Consider the following 18,956-nt stretch of genomic DNA (forward strand, 5'->3'; position numbering starts at 1 on the left):
AGAGACGTATATTACATCTTGTGAAATGGGCATTATAGGTCCCCTTTAATGTTCATATTTTACTTTGAAACTCACACTGACTAGCTTCTTGTCGTTTTCCAGGAACGCCTATCAATAAACGACCCGTGCTGGGATACAGGAATCTGAATCTTTTCAAACTCTATCGGCTGGTGCACAAGCTCGGAGGATTTGACAATGTGAGTTTTACTTCTGATCCCTCCCTGTGGAGCAAAACACTGCCACAATCTGCTTTTCCGTCTACATTAGCTTTCACTCACTGAGTAGGACATGTTCCCTCCCTGTGTTTTAGATTGAGAGCGGATCTGTCTGGAAGCAGGTGTATCAGGATCTGGGTATCCCCGTGCTCAACTCCGCAGCCGGTTACAACGTCAAATGTGCCTACAGAAAGTACGTGCATCTTTCCTTTCAGGATGACAGTGACAGGATGACAGTGACAGCAAACAAGCAAGCTCTGTATGCACCGGTTCTGTCTGTTAGCTCTCTTATTCTTTCAAGTTGATGACAGAACCGTATGGCGAACAGTTGAAAACTTCCTATCTCTAAACCTATAGTGCCACCAGCAGTTCATACTCATTTTGGCAATTTTTTTAACCAGATTGCTCAGTTTGGATCAGATCATCTGAATACCATGCTGGTCAAAAGTTATTATTGAAATGCTCTAATGGCCAAAAGTTTGGAATAATTAAGACTTTTAAATGTTTTTTAGTCTCTTCTGCTCAGCAAGGCTGCATTTATTTGACCATAAATACAGCAAAAATTGTGAAATATTATTATAATCTAAAATATCTGTTTTCTATGTAAATATATAGTAAAGTGTCATTTATATCATGTGATCAAAGCTGAATTTTCAGCATCATTACTGCTCAAGAAACATAAATATTTGCTTTTTGATCATTGGCTGTAGTGTTCTGTAAACTGTGTAGTGCTAACATGTCGTGTTGCTGAACCTCCTGCAGGTACCTGTATGGCTTTGAGGACTTCTGCACTTCCACGGGAATCACGTTCCGCATGGATCTGCCGTATAAGACGGGTGAGAAGACGGGCTCCAAGAGTGAGGTGAACACTGAGGAAACAGCCAGCGGTGGAAACAGTGTCTCTTTAAGCACATCCAGCACAGAAGAAGAACAGAAAGTCCTTAAAGAACCAGAGCCCTCCAACACACAGCATGTGGTCAAGGTACTAAAGCATCATCTCAGGGTTTGTCTGCTATGGCATTCTACTCATACTATGCACCCAGAATACCCAGATCAGTTACTAAACCAAGTGTAGACAATATACAACACATCTCAACTTTTCATTTTCAAACAGCTGTGATTTTAACACCTTAACTAAGCTGTTTAGACTGCCAAAAGTTTGGGGTCAGGAAGATTTTAAAAAAAAGAAATTAATACTTTTATTCAGCAAGGATGCATTAAACTGATTAAAAGTGACAGTAAAGACATTTATAATGTTACAAAAGTAATCATAAATGTTTCTTGAGCATCAAATCATCATATTAGAATTATTTCTGAAGGATCATGTGACACTGAAGACTGGAGTAATGATGCTGACAATTCAGCTTTGATCACAGGAATAAATTATATTTTACTATATATTCACATAGAAAACAGCCATTTTAAATTGTAATAATATTTTACAATTTCTACTGCATTTTTGATCAAATAAATGCAGCCTTGGTGAGCAGAAGAGACTTCTTACAAAGATATAAAAAAACGTAATCATTCCCAACTTTTGACTGATCAATTCTCCTGTTTTTTATAATATACACTACTGGTCAAAAGTTTGGAAACATTACTATTTTTAATGTTTTTGAACGAAGTCTCTTATGCTCATTAAGGCTGCATTTATTTCATAATAAATACAGAAAAAACAGTAATATTGTGAAATATTATTACAATTTAAAATTATGGTTTTCTATTTTAATATATTTTAAAATATAATTTATTCCTGTGATGCAAAGCTGAATTGTCAGCATCATTACCTCAGTCTTCAGTGTCACATGATCCTTCAGAAATCATTCTAATATGCTGATTTATTATCAATGTTGGAAACAGTTGTGCTGCTTAATATTATTTTATAACCTGTGATACTTTTTCAGGATTTATTGATGAATAAAAAGTTAAAAAAATATCAGCATTTATTTAAAATAGAAATCTTTTGTAACAATATACACTACCATTCAAAAGTTTGGGGTCAGTAATTTTTTTTCTTTCTTTTTTTTGAAAGAAATTAATAATTTTATTCAGCACGGATGTGTTAAATTGATACAAAGTGATAGTAAAGATATATAATGTTAGAAAAGATTTATATTTTGAATAAATGCTGTTCTTTTTAACCTTTTATTCATCAATGAATCCTGAAAAAAGTATCACAGTTTCCAAAAAATTATATATTATAATATAATATATAAATATAATAATATTAAGCAACACAACTGTTTTCAACATTGATAATAACTGAGTATCAAATCATCATATTAGAATGATTTCTGAAGGATCATGTGACACTGAAGACTGCAGTAATGATGCTGACAATTCAGCTTTGCATCACAGAAATAAATTATATTTTAAAGTATATTAAAATAGAAAACCATAATTTTAAATTGTAATAATATTTCACAATATTATTGTTTTTTCTGTATTTATTATGAAATAAATGCAGCCTTAATGAGCATAAGAGACTTCGCTCAAAAACATTAAAAATAGTAATGTTTCCAAACTTTTGACTGGTAGTGTATGTTAATTTGATAATTATCTAAAACATTGTCTCCATGTTGTTAGCAACATTTATAGTGTAACCAAATACTTTTTCACAAGCTGCAGTTCGGCAGTGTACAGCACACACTGTGCAGTAAACTAGTGTTGAATTTGAAAGACTTCAGACAAACAGCTTTATCTTGTTTGTCTTTGTGTATTTTGTCTCTCAGCAGGATCATCTGACCTCATGTATATTTATAAGTCAGGCTTTTTTTCCCGAACACAAGCTGCTGAATCGAAAATAATGATGCATTTACAACCATAGCTAAATCATAGTTTAATTAGGGTCAAATCATATTAATTGGAAGGTGAAGGTGACTTGTTATTTCTTCTCAGGAGGAGAAGACCGAGACCACAGCACCATGTGAAGATAAAGCGGATATCAGCAGCGTAAATGAGGAGGAGGAGGAGGATAACCATGCTGATGAAGAGGAGAATGACACAAATGAAGAGGCCAAAGAGTGCGGAGCGACAGCGGAGAGTAACGTCACAGAGAACGTGAAGGAGGAACCGTGCGAGGAACCCGACAGCAAAGATCTGTCAGGGTAGGTGCAACTTCCTCTCTGAGCTTCAGTGCATGGCTCTGTGGATCTGAAGGAGATTCTCATGGGAGAGAGAGAGAGAAACAGAGACAAAAATGAGATGTGCTTAGAGATTGAATTTGGGAGATGGAGAAAAAATAGACTGAATGAGAAACAGTCAAAAGTGAGATCATGTTTGTGGAAACATCTGACTGATTTTGATGGCGGATGCTGCAGTAGTTCCTCTCTGGTCGCGTCTCATGTCAGTCACCCGCTTATTGAAACTGCATGTTGGCCGAAGCGTGCGCTGTTTTTAGCTTGCTTTCTCTCTCTCTCTCTCTCTCTCTCTCTCTCACCCTTTTTCCATCTTATCTTGAACCATCCCGTGTCTCCAGGAAAAAAGGCATTCGCTCTTATTTTTGTTGCACTTTTTGTTTTTTCCGTCAATATCATGCGTGAATTACTGTGGATTTTATTTGAGAGTAACTGTTTTGTCACAGCCAGGCTTGAGATGGAATAAAGCTAACGGTGCATTCACACTGGGCGTCAGCGTTAACTCTTCTCATTTACTTTGAATGGGACATGTGTTGCCGAACTGAATTGTGGGTTCTGTTGCGTCGCTTTAGTCACATTGCTCGTGGCAAAAGTTGAAAATTTCTCAACTTTTCAAGTGCCAACGCAGGTGTCAGATCGCCTTATGCAAATACCCTCGCTTAGACCCTTCGCCGGGAGTATGATTGACAAGCGAACTAACCAGTCATAATGCCAAATCCGCCATTTTGTCCGACAAAGCAGTCAGGAGTTAGAAGATTAACCTCGGTGGACTTGAACTTGAAAAATGGTGTGTATTTACGTCTTTCCGCGTTTGAAACAACATTCCTTCTCATGTTCCTTCATGTTTATTTGATGCTATAAATTAACTAGTAGGAAGAGATGAGGCACTACAGCGATCTGTCGCGACACATTAAAGAGCCACAAAACGGTTTTTATTGTTCAAATTTCTTTAAATTTAAAAGTTGGGACTTTGTTTAATATCATAAGTAACCTGCTCTGTCTTGTCTGTCGACGTGTTGTCAGTGTCCTCTTTGCTCCGCGATGTATTTTACACTGCGTGTAGCATGACAGCGCCATGGCTTGTCAGACGAAGCAACAGTAACTATGGTGGGCGGGTCTTTGCGAAGGGTCATTTGCGTTCATGCAACAGCGGAAAGTAATGTGATTGGCTGTTGTCACTATGACAAGCTTCAGACACGCCCTCCGTCAAGCGTTGACGCCAACGCCCCGTGTGAATGCAGCTTAAGTTACATTTCTTTTGATATCTTTAAAATTACAGTAAATAAAAATGCCACAATATTTGTGAGCAGCTTACAATTATGTCATCATACGCTAGCGTTTAAAAGTTTGGGGTCAGTTTATTTGATAAAAAATACCATTAAATATTTTGAAATATTACAATTCAAAATAGCTGTTTTCTATGTGATGTTTTAAAATGTAATTTATTCCTGTGATCAGCATCATTACTCCAGTCTCCAGTGTCACATGATGCTTCAGAAATCATTCTAATATGCTGATTTGAATTATTATCAATGTTGAAAACAGTTGCGCTGCTTCATATTTTTGTACAGGATTCTTTAATGAATAGAAAGTTTAAAAGAACAGCATTTATTTGACATCTTTTGTAACATTATACATTTTTTTGAACAATTTAATGCATCCTGCAACTGAGTCAATTTTGAATTATTCCGGCACCGTTTTTCTTCCAACATGTGATTTCTGGGTGTCAAGTTTTGTTTTTGACTCTTCAGGTGTGACTTTGAATCACAGTAGAGCGATGGACTGACTCGTGAAGCTCTACCACTGCTGTACAGAGTGTTTCCCGACGCTTTCTGCTCTCTCATATCATGCCTCTAGTGTTCTGCTGTGATGTTGTGAGATGTTGTGTGGATGATAACAGACCCCGATGCTGAGATCGTGTCGAGCTTTGTGTCTGGTTAGGGGTGGGAATCGAGAAGCCGTTCTGTTCAGCAAAAATTTTCATGACTTTGGCTTTATTAATGGTTCATAATTGGTTATAAACTATGGAATTGTTTCAGGAATTGCTCACTTTACTCACAGGTGTTGAACTCTAAATGAACCAACTCAAAATTCTAAAAGTCAACAAGGAACGGAACGGAACTAAAACGGAATCAGAATTGTTACATTTCAAACGATTCCCACCTCTACTCTAAATCTGGTTGCATTGACTCTAATTTGAAGCATTTGGATGCACATGTAACTTTTGACTAACTAATCTCCCTCACGTAGCTGTGATCCGATTATTTAGCTGGTTTTTATAGACTCTTTATGCTCAACAGTGGTGGTTTTCCAATGATGCTTTTCCCCTTCATTTTCTGTATTGAATCAAATAACTATGTGGAACCAGGGTCCTGCCTTGTACCAGCTCAGTTGTTGCATCACTAGTTGAGAGTTGTCTGCTGCTAACTAACCAGGGTTGTTTCTCGGTTGAACTATCCACTCTGTGAAGTGATTTCAGCAGTATTCGGCGGAGCGGTAGAGTTCAGTGTGCTAACTGTCTAACGTGGCTTCCTCTCTGCTCTCTAACGTGATTGTGATTTGCCCCTTTGCTGAGCTTCGCTGTGCCCTCTTGCTGCACTTTGACCCTTTCCCTGTCACACACACATCTTGAACTCATGTTCAAAGTCACATTTGAAATTTCCTCAAGTGAGAAAAATCATTACTCGCCCTCATGTTGGTCTAAACCTGTATGACTTTATGTCTTCAGTGAAACGCTAAAGGAGATGTTTAGCAGAATGTTCATGATACATGTTCATATAATGACCACAGGCTGTCAAGCTCCAAAAAAGAATGAAAAAACAACATTAAAATGACCATGAAGGTAGCTATTTTGGACGGGTTTTTGTTAATTAGCTTTGGTGCTTAGTCCCCAGTGGTAAATGCGTAACCACACCATAATGAGGCAAAATGCATCTTTCTCCATTCACTGCCATTTAAACATGGTTGTGTATTCTGTGAAAATAACGTTTTGCAAGCAACGTACAAGTCACTAATATTTTGTTATATTATTGTAGATGTTTCACTAAAAATATATATTATTTTTACATACATATATATATTATTTTTACATATATATATATATATATATATATATATATACACATTTAAAATTATTGTAGATTCACTAGTATTCAATGATTTATAAGTTTTATACTTGTAAAATTATATATTTTTAATTAACATAATTTATCATAATTTAAGATATTTTTGTACTTTTTAACATATTTTTTCAAATATATTCATTAAAATATTTACTATTTTTGCATATTTGTATATAATAAATTTAAAATGATCATAGATTCACTAGTATTCAATGATTTATTTTTTATTATATTTTTTACTTTTTATTTCTATTTAATATATACTGTATATTATTCACATTATGCATGATAATGTACATGTACATGACATGTACATTATATATTTTTTAAATTAACAATTATAATTTTTAACATTTTTAACATTCACTAAAATATTATTCATACATACATACATACATACATATATATATATATATATATAAAATACGTTTAAAATTATTGTAGATTTACTAGTATTCAGTGATTTACAAGTTTTATACTTGTAAAACATGTAGTTTTTTATTTAACATAATTTGTTATCATTTTTAGTATATTTTTTTATTTTTTATCATATTAACATATATTCACTATAATTAACAATTTATTATAATTTTTAACATATTTTTAACATTCACTAAAATATTTATTATTCTTACACATATATATATATATATATATATAATACATTTAAAATTATTGTAGATTCACTAGAATTCAATGATTTATAAGTTTTATACTTGTAAAACATGTACATTATGTAGTTTTTTTAATTAACATAATTTGTTATCATCATTTTTAACATATTTTTGTACTTTTTAACATATTTTTTTAACATATATTCACTAAAATATTTATTTTTACACACACATATATATATATATATATATATATATATATATATATATATATATATATATATATATATATATATATATAATACATTTAAAATAAACTAGTATTCAGTTAATTATTTTTTCTTATTTTTAACGTTTTATTTCTATTTTTAATATATACTGTATATTATTCATATATTATACATGATAAAACATGATAAAAATAATTTAAAATGTGAATAGTTTTATACTCGTAAAACATGTACATATTTTTTTAATGAACATAATTTATCATAATTTTTAACAGATTTCATTATATAAAATATGTGTGTATATATATATATATATATATATATATAATAAATTACATGATTATTTTTGATAGACCTTACAATGGACCTGTATTTTTCTCTGTCTGCTGTTTTTGACATTACAGCTCATGATAGTTAGCAGTGAAGAGTTTGAGACTGCCATCAGCTGTCCGCTCAGCGTTGTCCAATCACTGATGTCATTTTCCTCAAGCTCTAGAGTGATTTGTCACATGTTTCCAGCAGACCTGAATGGCAATGCAGACGGATAGCTATCTTTATCCAGATATTATAGATGTATTTGATATTCCAAGTTTTCTGAAACTAGTTTTGCGTATATCATGAATCATCCAAGTTGGAGTGCAGTGAAGAGATTACAACTTGGTATACAAAACAGTATGGCTTCAGAATACTCGTATAGAGCATGTTTATTTATTTCAGTCCTTTTGGAGCTTGACAGCCAATGCTTTCATTATATGGAAAGAACAGCTTGAGATTCTTCAAATGGAAGAAATACAGGTTTCATGTGCAACAGCGTGAGGGTGAGTAAATGAAGACACAGATTCATTTATGGGTGAAAATGTTCCTTTTAAACGAATCAGGAAGATGTTTTAGACCAGCTTTTTAATATATTCCAGGTTGAGGTTCAGACAGCCGGCTGATGACCCCATAATGTCTTCCTCCAATGAAGGAGGATTGTTAGACTTATCCGACAGGGAAAGATGAGGATAATTAGATTTCAGAAGCACTAGGCTGAGACAGCGAGCTTTCAGCGTGGGTTTTTTGGGGAGGGCTGTTGTGGGGAAGCCTAGGGTCAGCAAACAGGAAGTACTGAATTGTCTTTCTTGCAGGGATGTCAGCAGTCAGGAGTGGGAGGAAGGGGAGGAGTGTGAGTGTTACCCTCCTGGGATGAAGGTGCAGGTGAGGTATGGGCGAGGCCGCAATCAGAAGACGTACGATGCCACTGTGAAAGAGTCAGACCTGGAGGGGGGAGAGGTGCTCTACCTGGTGCACTACTGTGGCTGGAACCACAGGTAAGGCAGGACCCTGGGAACTCATGCCTCATTTGTTTGCATTTACCAACAATTTGGTAGCGCCAAGCTGATTATAGTCCTGGAGTCAGAAAGTCTGGTGCATATAGAGTTTTTGTAGGCCAAAACCTGGAAACGAGCATTTTCGCACTTCCCGTTCCATCGTCCTGAAGTCAGTGGGTTTTTGAATGGGTTAAATGCCTGAAATAAGGTCTGTGGTGAACACAAGCTCTAGGTTTTTCACGACATAAAGTACATACCCACTTGTGAATTTTTGTTTTAAGCTTTTACATGTCTTGAAAAAGGCGAACATGAGACTACAGATGCTGTCAGGGACATTAAACGTCATCATGCTGAACAGAAAGACTCAACTACACGTTGTTTATAATCACACTCTTGCAAACTATTATAAATGTTTTTTAAATGAAGACTGAAGGAGTTGTTGAAGCATAAAGTGCCCCTGTTATGCTATTTTAAAGGTTCTTAATTTTGTTTTGGAGGTCTCCAACAGGATTACATGCATCAAAGGTCAAAAAACACTTTCATTTTCTCATAATATACATTGCACATCACCACATTTTTCAGTGATTCTCAAACGATTTGTCGGGTGAATCAGTCTCTCTAAATCCCTGCTTTCCAAGTTGTGATGTTTCATTTACATTTACATTCGTTTTGCTTTTTATAGAAATAAAAAACATTTAATTCAGCTGGATAACAGTCACTTCAATTCCATCCAGCTCATTTAACACGAGCTGCAGAGTCGTAAGTAGTGCAGCAGGAATCAGAGTTCACTGATCACGTGATGAGATGACTGACAAGACCATGGCGGAGGATTCATTGTACAACAGAGCCTAAGCGTCTGATAAATGTCTTATCTTGTAGTTCTGTTGTGATTGGTCTGCCGCTTACAGCGCAAGTCGGAAACGAAACGCTCGTTAACTTCAGCTCTGGAGGCTTCCTAAAGCTCAGCGATTGGACACACCATATCATATCATATACCATATCAATCCGAGCATGAGTCCGATGATGAAATATTGGAAGAACTAGTTATTCAACCAGATCCTCCATCACAAGAACGACTTGAGCAGGACATTTCTCAGTGATACACATACATTATGAGATGTTTCAACTGTAATTTCTCACCATCAGCATTAACAAGTGTACATCCATCAACAAACCGATGTGTGCATTTCTAATTTATTGCGGTGCACATGTGAGAACTGTATTATCAACTGTATCATTAACAGTGAAGTTAAACATATCTTGCTCCATCCTTTATCATGACTCAGAGTAGAAAGAACAACAGACAGTCTGCATTAATGGACACAGTTTTAGGTAATAGTGGGACACAGATGATTAGCAGAAGTATTTCAGTAAGAGGGTAATAATGTGAGTTTAGCCGGAAAATATGTACATCAATAATTAATCATACTTACAGGTTGTGATTCTGAGTACTGTCCCATCTTTAATGCATAAGCATTTTGTAAATCCCATTTAGACCTCACGGAGATTTGAGAAGCAATCATTAAAAGGTTATTCTGCTGTTGTATTGCTGTGGTAATTTTAACCACTGACTCTTCACATCCTCATCATTTGGAAGTGTTTACAAAGAGAATTTGCTCTTGCAGAGCAGAAAATAGCGTCTTATCAACATATAAACAACACGAACCAGCTACAGCATTTGAGGGTGGGTCAAGTTATTCGTGGGCGGACAACGTAGAGCGTAGGTGGGCATTAGGCAAATGTGTTACCCAGTGACGTGTGGCCGTCACAGAAGTGGGATTTGAATTCCTGACAACTTGTTTAGGCGGTTCAGAGTCGATTCTTTCTTTTGAGAGACAATAACTTTATTTATGGTGCACTTTTGGTTTCACAACTTTGCATATCATTTACATTCACAGACGGCTACATTACACATTGCATGAAAGGTAATATTCGAAAAAGTATAATGGGGCACTTTACTGTTGGTCACTGTGGTGTAGTTCGTTCATAGCCTACGTTTAGCTTTTTATTTCTGCTGATTGTTTTAGGCTTCATTTGTGAAGATTATCATGATGAATAAAATGTGTAAGAATCATAAACTTTTGTTGGTCACAGTTCTTATAATCCAAAACCCAGAATCTATTGGGATTTGTCGAGGGAACCAGGGTGATGCAAACGTACGGGTTGGCCTACAAAAATACAGTAGCACTGCAGCTCTCTATAGCAGTTTGACACACACATCAAGTGACCAACCACAGCTTTTTTGGACTTAATATGTGGAAATGTGTTTAAATAACAATGCAGTGGATGCAAATTAGTAGATCCAAATTTCTGCCCTAGGGGTGTGACGAGATCTCGTGCCACGAGATCTTATGAAATTAAAATCTGATGAGATTTCTCATCGAAATGAAAAGCTGTCCACTGTCGTTTTGCTTTTTAAAGAAATAAAAACCATTTAATTCAGTTGGATAACGGAATTATCTTATCCAGCTCACGAGCAGCAGAGTCTTGCATATTGCAGAAGGAATCAGAGTTCACTGATCACGTGATGAGAGCAAGTGACGAGATGACTGACAAGACCATGGCGGAGGATTCGTTGCACAACAGAGCCTAAGAGTCTGATAAATATCTTATCTTGTAGAATTCACTCTCAGCACCGCCGCTCACTATTCACAGAGTACGCATGATCACGAAAGCGAAAGTAAAACGCGAACGTGCATTCAAACGCGATTTCAATACCCTGCTTTTTGAAAGCAGCTCCCTGATTTATGCAAATATCTCCCAATATGAAAGCTGTCTTAGGCTGGGCTGTGTAGTTGTAACCATCTCTTAGCTCTGTATCTCATGCTTGAAGAGAAATTTCGTCTCTTTTTGCACTTTGAATATTGAAAGAGTACTTTGATTATGGTTGCACTTATTGTTTGCACTTAAGACTAATGGTGTGTTCACACCAGACGCGAATGAAGCGTTAAGCGCAAGTGATTTACATGATAAGTCAATACAAAGACGCGATAGAAAGTGAGTGAGGAGGTCTTTACTCAATTTGAGCTATATATATACATATTGAGACTACAAGCTAGCCAAAGCGGCAAATTGAGCTTATTCGCCATATTTCAAACTTCCATAGCACATAAAGTGCAGCTACCCTCTCAACAAAATCCATGTCAGCCATTTCGCAACGAGACTGGAGCCGCCTGGCAGAATTCACGTCTGTTGTGAAGTGAATTTCACCACGAATGAAGCAAGTAAACTCAAAATGTTCAAGCGTCTAACTACGCGCGAGTAGCGCGATTTATTCGCTCAAGTCACGTCTGGTGTGAACGCCCCGTAAGAGAAAACTGTTTTTCATTTTTATTTATCCTGTTTTTATTTCTATGATCAATTTGTGGAAAGGAGTTCAGTTAGGAGGTCAAAAGTTGTAGAAGCTCATAATTCATGTACAGTTCTTAGGTCTGAAAAGACTCATATAAAATCATAAAGGAGAGAAGACAGTTGAGTTTGTGGCAAAACCTTTTACAGTGCTTGAGTATTGTCTTTTACTGCATATGATAATTCATATTTCATCATTGAGGATTTCTTAAAAATACTGTAAAAATCTCGTCTCATCTTGTTCTCATGAACTCAGTCTCGTGTCTTGTCTCGTGAGCTAACTGTCTCGTCACACCCCGTGTAATTGATGCAGTTCTGCTCATGGATGTCTAGTTTACCAATAAGTGCCTCAAAACTTTGAGTACCTTTCAGGGATTTGATGCACTAATCTGGGAAACTTTGGTAGTTTAAGCAGTTAGTGCTTGTAATATGAAACTGGTACTTTGTGAACTTGCCAGATTGACAGAGTGCTTTCTAGTTTTGTGTGCAACATGCATCAGGTGGACTGTGTGCGATCTGTTGTGTGTGTCTGAGACTTATCGTCCTGTGGAAACGGTTCAGATTAGTGATTGACTAAAACAGACCCTTATTATCATGTATATATGAGGCAGAGGAAGAACGTTGGTTGATAGAAAGAAGTCAGGTGTGCTTTTTTTAATATTTAACGCATTTTGGCTACTTTTCTGTGCCTGATAGTTTATCAGAGACTAATAAGGCATGAAAGTGCATACACGCTGCCATTTACTTGACTACAGCGACCCGTATCAGGAGTTGTATCTCAAGAGGTCGATCTGTTCATCTCAGTTCTTCAGCCGCCATCTGAAACCAAACTACACAATTTGCATGTTGCCATCTTTGCTCAATTCCATATATGTTTTTCCTTCCAGCTCTCATTGAAAGTGAATGATTTCTGGGTGTTTTGCCATTGCAAATTGCTGTCGGTATGAATAACCCTTAGGGCTAGGACAGAGATCAGTTATCAGTTGTTATCATGACATGCTCAAGTTTTACTTCTCAGATGTTTATTTGTGTTGTGTGGATATTTCCGATTTGTACAAGCGCTGAGATTAAAACTAATTTCTATGTTGCTGACAAAATAGAGCAGGATCTTCTGAACATCTTGCCGCAGCTTTGATGTCTTAGACTAGTCAGTATATTGTCTCTCTTTTGCAGTAGCTACATTTACATGGACACTTTTTGTTTCAGGTGATGAATCTGAACATTTTACATGTTTACATGAACGCTTAATAAAGTGATCGGGTTGATGTTCGCGTTTATGTCACAAGCTTGAAATCGAAATTGATGTTTTGACATGCACACACTGCACGAATATACAGAGTTTCCCGCTGTTGGCTCATACTAACCATCATCCTGTCATCTTTTTTTTCTTTGTTTTAAAAAGCGGGCTTAATATTTATCTATTTCGGGTCCTGATTAGGAAGCGATGAGCACATGAAGATTTGTGCCGTGCTGCTTACATGTATCAAGTAGCAAAAACGATGAGAGTCTGAAGAAAAGACTGCTGGGACGACATTCTCCTGCAGCACTTCACAGATGATGAGTGGAATGAGAATTTTAGAATGACATGACAGTCATTGATGACACAATATTCAACAACAACAACAGCTTGTTCCACACGTCATACATCATTACGCCATTTCTACATCACTGCACATGCGGAGCACTTTCCAGTTACAGTTTTCAATCCGATCAAGTGTTTAAATGTCCTATCGAACGGATTAGGAAAGGTTTAAACCACCCCTTACAATTCATTCCAATTGGCGTGGTTACATGTGACACTTTTTTTTTATTTTTCCGACTGTGCTACTAGTCCAATTACAAATGGATTATTAGGGTCCATGTAAACGCAGCTGTTGTTTTTTGTGCAAAGTGTGTTTCTTCTTTATATCTTGCAATTGTGACTTGTACAAGGTAATTTCTCAATATTTGAACATTGCATTTCATAATTGCAACAAGACGCAGAGTTTTATTCGTTTTGGAGACACATTAATTAGTAAATGTTGACCCGTCTGTCTCTCTCAACAGGTATGACGAGTGGATCAAAGCTGATAAGATTGTCAGGCCAGCCAATAAGAATGTCCCCAAAATAAAGCACCGCAAAAAAATAAAGGTACAGTCTGAAGTTTTTCTGGTTTTTTCCCTTATGAAAATGAGTTCAGCACATTTATCACAGTTTTAATTGAATGTATTCTTCATGTATTCTTCATGTACATTTTAATAGTGTATTCTTCATGTATATTCTTATTTAGAGGGGCTACACTGTTAATTTGTCCACTTTGTTTAATGACAGAATAAAGCAGAGCGAGAAAGAGACCGAATAGAGAGACTGACCGACAGAGAGGATCTTCCTTCATCCAGAAATCGCATCAATCGATTGTCCAAACCGAACTCCGGCAGTGATGTTTTCTCAAAGATGGATGAGTGTGGTGATAAGGGAAACCAGCAGGCGCCCGTCAAGCCCATAGAAATCACATCCATTCTCAACGGCCTCCCAGGTACCTTTATATTCTTGAGTCTTATAATATGTCATATTTTTTTGAAGGTGAAGTGTGCAATTTTTTAATACAAAAAAGCTTTGTTTTAAAATTTTTACTTGCCCTGCCAAAATTATGGTCATGCTAGTCGATGAGTTGAATCAACTCCACAGCAACTACATAAATTTATCCACTAACCATTCAGAAACGTCCTAAAAGTTGTAACTTCTTCCTGAGTCTCTCCATCAGTGTCGACTCCGGTTTGAACAATGTAAGGCTGAACACCGTTACTGACAATCCTCATTTTGGCTGCGTGAGGTTCTCCAGCTTTGTTGTTGTTGAGCAACCGAAGCGTGAGCTGTTAAAGCTCCGCCCTCTTCTGGAAAGAGAGGGTCATCGGGCAGTCCTCATTGTTGAGCCCTGCACTAGTGCCTGGGAAATTGCACACTTCACCTTTAAGCTTACTTGTTTCTAACAGGGTTCCCACAAGGATGTTGTTATGGTCTAATTTACCATTGAGTTAATGTTTGATGTCCATACCTCTGTTTCCCATAGGCTCAGAAAGCTCATCAGATGACAGTGAACGAGAAGAAGATGGTGACGCTGATCATGATGAAGACGATCATCCAGGAGGACGAGTGAGACTTCGGAAAGGAGGTCCTCCAGAGCACTGGGAGAGCGGAAGCCCGTCTGAAGGCTTCAAAGCTCCCACAGTAGTGGACGAGGAACCCACCGTTCAGGACGGCCCAGAATCGGGCAAGAGGAAGGGCCAGTTTGAGGTGGACGTGGAAGGGTCCAGCGGCAGAAGAAAAAAAGCAGAAGTTCTAGGCGAACGCAGCTTGAAAAGCCCAGCGAAAGGCAAAACTAGAAGCAGTAGAGGCGGCGATTGGCTACCAACTAGTTCGCCGAAAAAGTTGGAAGAACGAAGCCCGGTGGAGGATCGAGGCGAAAGCAGTTCTGAAGACGAAGCAACAGAACTTCAACCCAAGGAAGACCCAAAAGGGCATTCGAAATCCAAGAGCTCGCCTTCGAAGAAATACAACGGCGTCAAGGAGAAAAATAAAAGCGGACATTCAGGATTCTGGGAAATCCCAGAGAAAAGAGCCAAAATATCTGTAGGGATTGAGGAAAGGTCGCCCAGCTGTCGTACCAAAGGCCAGAAGGACGTTTGGTCCAGCATCCAAGTTCAGTGGCCCAAGAAGACTTTGAAAGAGTTGTTTTCAGACTCTGACACAGAGGCGGCCAACTCTCCTCCACCCGCGGTAACCGCTCCGGACGACGCATGCACCGAACCCGCGCGGGACGAGGAGGAGATCGCAGAGGAGAAGCTGCAGGAGCATCCCAGCAGCGGCACCAACTCAGTCCTCAACACGCCTCCGACTACTCCCGAGTCGCCCGCCGTGGCCGAAGGACCCGCCGAGGTTCTGGCCGAGATCCGCGCGCCCTCGCCGCCCGCCGAGCTGCCCGCCAGTCCTCCAGCCGTCTCTTTACCTGAAGGACCTCTGATTGAGGAGCGGGCAGGGGGGCGCAGCGAGTCCGACAGCAGCACAGTGGAGGTGGAGAGCTTAGGTGGAGAGATCCAGGAGATGCATCAGGAGGAGGGGGCAGGTTCCCCTTCCAAAGCCTTCGACGGCAACCTGTCCTGCAACAGTAACAGCAACTGCAGCCTGACGCTCAGCAACAGCAGCCAGCAGGAGAGCGAGCAGAAAGCCAAAGGTACCAGAGCGTCCTTGTAGAAATTATATTGAAAACATGTTTGAAAGAAATCAATACTTCTATTCAGCAAGGATGCATTAAATTGATCAAAAGTGACATTTATAATACAAAAGATTTCGATAACACTTTAAATTAAAGGGTTAGTTCATCCAAAAATGAAATTTCTGTCATTAATTACTCAACCTCATGTTGTTCCACATCCGTAAGACCTTCAGAACACAAATTAAGATATTTTTGATGAAATCATGAAATGAGGGTTTCTGAACTACACATAGGCAGTAACATCATTGCACCTTTTGAGGTCCAGAAAGGTATTAAAAACATTGGTAAAACAGTCATGTGACTGCAGTGGTTCAATCTTAATGTTATGAAGTGACGAGAATACTTTTTATGCGCACAAACAAAACAAAAATAACGACTTTATTCAACAAATTCGTCTCTTCCGTCTTTCTCCTATGCTGTTTACTGAGTGCAGCACTTCCGTGCTTACATCCGAATGCCGGCTCACAATTGGCTGACGCTGTTCACGTGATCAGCACAACGCACATTTGTGATGCTGACGCAGGAGCCGGCGTTCAGATGTAGAACCTGGAAGCTCTGAATGTAAACAACGTATGAGAATGGCACAGAAGAGAAGAGATTGTTGAATAAAGTCATTATTTTGTTTCGTTTTGGCACACAAAAAGTATTCTCGCCGCTTCATAACATTAAGGTTGAACCACTGCAGTCACATTAATGTCTTTAATACTTTTCTGGACCTTGAATGTGGTAATTTCATTGCTTTCTATGGGGGATAAGATATTTGGATTTCATCAAAAATATCTTTAATTTGTGTTCTGAAGTTGAACAAAGGTCTTACAGGTGTGGAACGACATGAGGGTGAGTAATAAATGACAGAAATTTCATTTTTGGGTGAACTAACTCTTTAAGGTGACATAGTTACACATTACTACATGTACGTAATAACAGCAAATTATGCATAATTACAAGGAACCCTAAACCTAACTGTAACTCTATAGTAAGTGCATGTAGTTAATTAACATTACTCAATACCTATTTAAATACAATGTAACTTAAAATAAAGTGTAACCAAGATTTCTATTTCAAATTAAAGGGTTAGTTCACCCAAAAATGAAAATAATGTCATTTATTACTCACCCTCATGTCGTTCCACACCCGTAAGACCTTTGTTCAGCTTCAGAACGCAAATTAAGATATTTTTGATGAAATCCGATGGCTCAGTGAGGCCTCCATAGCCAGCAATGACATTTCCTCTCTCAAGATCCATTAATGTACTAAAAACATATTTAAATCAGTTCATGTGAGTACAGTGGTTCAATATTAATATTATAAAGCAACGAGAATATTTTTGGTGCGCCAAAAAAACAAAATAACGACTTATATAGTGATGGCCGATTTCAAAACACTGCTTCATTAAACTTCGGAGTGTTATGAATCAGCGTGTCGAATCATGATTCGGATCGCGTGTCAAACTGCTGAAATCACGTGACTTTGGCGCTCCGAACCGCTGATTCGACACAAAAGATTCATACGGTCCCACCACTGTACTCACATGACCTGATTTAAATATGTTTTTAGTACATTAATGGATCTTGAGAGAGGAAATGTCATTGCTGTCAATGCAGGCCTCACTGATCCATCGGATTTCAACAAAAATATCTTAATTTATGTTCCGAAGATTAACGAAGGTCTTACGGGTGTGGAACGACATGAGGGTGAGTAATTAATGACATTATTTTCATTTTTGGGTGAACTAACCCTTTAATGCTTTTGAACTTTCTTTTAATCAAAGAATCCTGAAAAAAAGTGTCACGGTTTCCACAAAAATAATTTTCTTTTACATTTAAATATAAAAATTATTTTCTATTACATTAGTTCTAAAATACTCCAGTAACACTTTACAATAGTTTGTTAACATTAGTTAACTATATTTGTTATCATAAACTAACAATGAAATATACTTCTAAAGCATTTATTTGTCTAATTTAATGTTAATTTTAATATTTACTAATCATGCGTCATGCCGTTACGTAGGCTATGCAGCGCGCATTTTAACTGTACATTTCAAGAAAGAGTCAGAGTTTGCGGAGATGCGCTTTTACTGTCATACAGTCTATCACATGTGCACTTCAATGATCCCAAAGAACGAAAGTTAATGTGTTTACATGGGAGAAATTGGGGTAAGGGGCAAAAAATCTAGCTTTTAAACGGATAGTGAAAGTGAAAGCAAAACTTTTGGCATCTGTCGCTGCATTAAAGGCGCATGAGATGAATCCACCTCAGTGCTGATAACGGTATTATATATCTTAGTTTACTGGCTTAATAGGATATTTCTCGCTGAACATACGTTTTTTATGCGTTGTTTGAAGCTGCTTTTGATTTTCACAGATGACTGATTTGCTGTGTTCGGACCTAAAGACTGTTAGCTAAGCCTATATAATTTTAGTGATAATATAATTAATACTAATAATAATTTGTAATTGTATTGTTATTAGTGTCATTAAATATTTTGTGAATATGCTATTGAAACAAAAAATGCTGGCAAACAGCAATGCCGTTTTCATCTTGGCTTAAACAACTGTGTAAGAAAGATGCGTCTCTTTTATAACAAGCACTATTGACAATTTGTGAATAGATCGCCTTGCAATTCAACTTTGATGTGGAATGTAGTTTTGTAGTATGTTTTAAAAACGTTTTCATTGAGGAGTCTTCAATCCTCATATGCTCGTGTCGGAGTCGCAAGGTTAT

The 18,956-nt window shown here is 37.4% G+C and overlaps 1 protein-coding gene across 3 annotated transcripts in view; it reads left to right on the top strand.

The window, feature by feature from the left end:
* The window catches only part of arid4b (AT-rich interaction domain 4B), an 87,226-nt gene that overhangs the window by 60,425 nt on the left and 7,845 nt on the right, over positions 1 to 18,956 (top strand). For 2 of the 3 annotated variants that reach the window (XM_051917134.1, XM_051917133.1), the window contains exons 13-20: positions 103 to 197; positions 311 to 408; positions 978 to 1,197; positions 3,114 to 3,322; positions 8,446 to 8,628; positions 14,023 to 14,107; positions 14,288 to 14,492; positions 15,027 to 16,187. In XM_051917134.1, the coding sequence (XP_051773094.1) occupies positions 103 to 197; positions 311 to 408; positions 978 to 1,197; positions 3,114 to 3,322; positions 8,446 to 8,628; positions 14,023 to 14,107; positions 14,288 to 14,492; positions 15,027 to 16,187 (2,256 nt within the window). The remainder of the gene's footprint in view (positions 1 to 102; positions 198 to 310; positions 409 to 977; positions 1,198 to 3,113; positions 3,323 to 8,445; positions 8,629 to 14,022; positions 14,108 to 14,287; positions 14,493 to 15,026; positions 16,188 to 18,956) is intronic. The other variant, XM_051917135.1, reaches the window with a different exon arrangement.

The sequence above is a fragment of the Ctenopharyngodon idella genome, chromosome 13 (genome assembly GCF_019924925.1).
Source record: "Ctenopharyngodon idella isolate HZGC_01 chromosome 13, HZGC01, whole genome shotgun sequence".
Taxonomy (NCBI): Eukaryota; Metazoa; Chordata; class Actinopteri; order Cypriniformes; family Xenocyprididae; genus Ctenopharyngodon; species Ctenopharyngodon idella.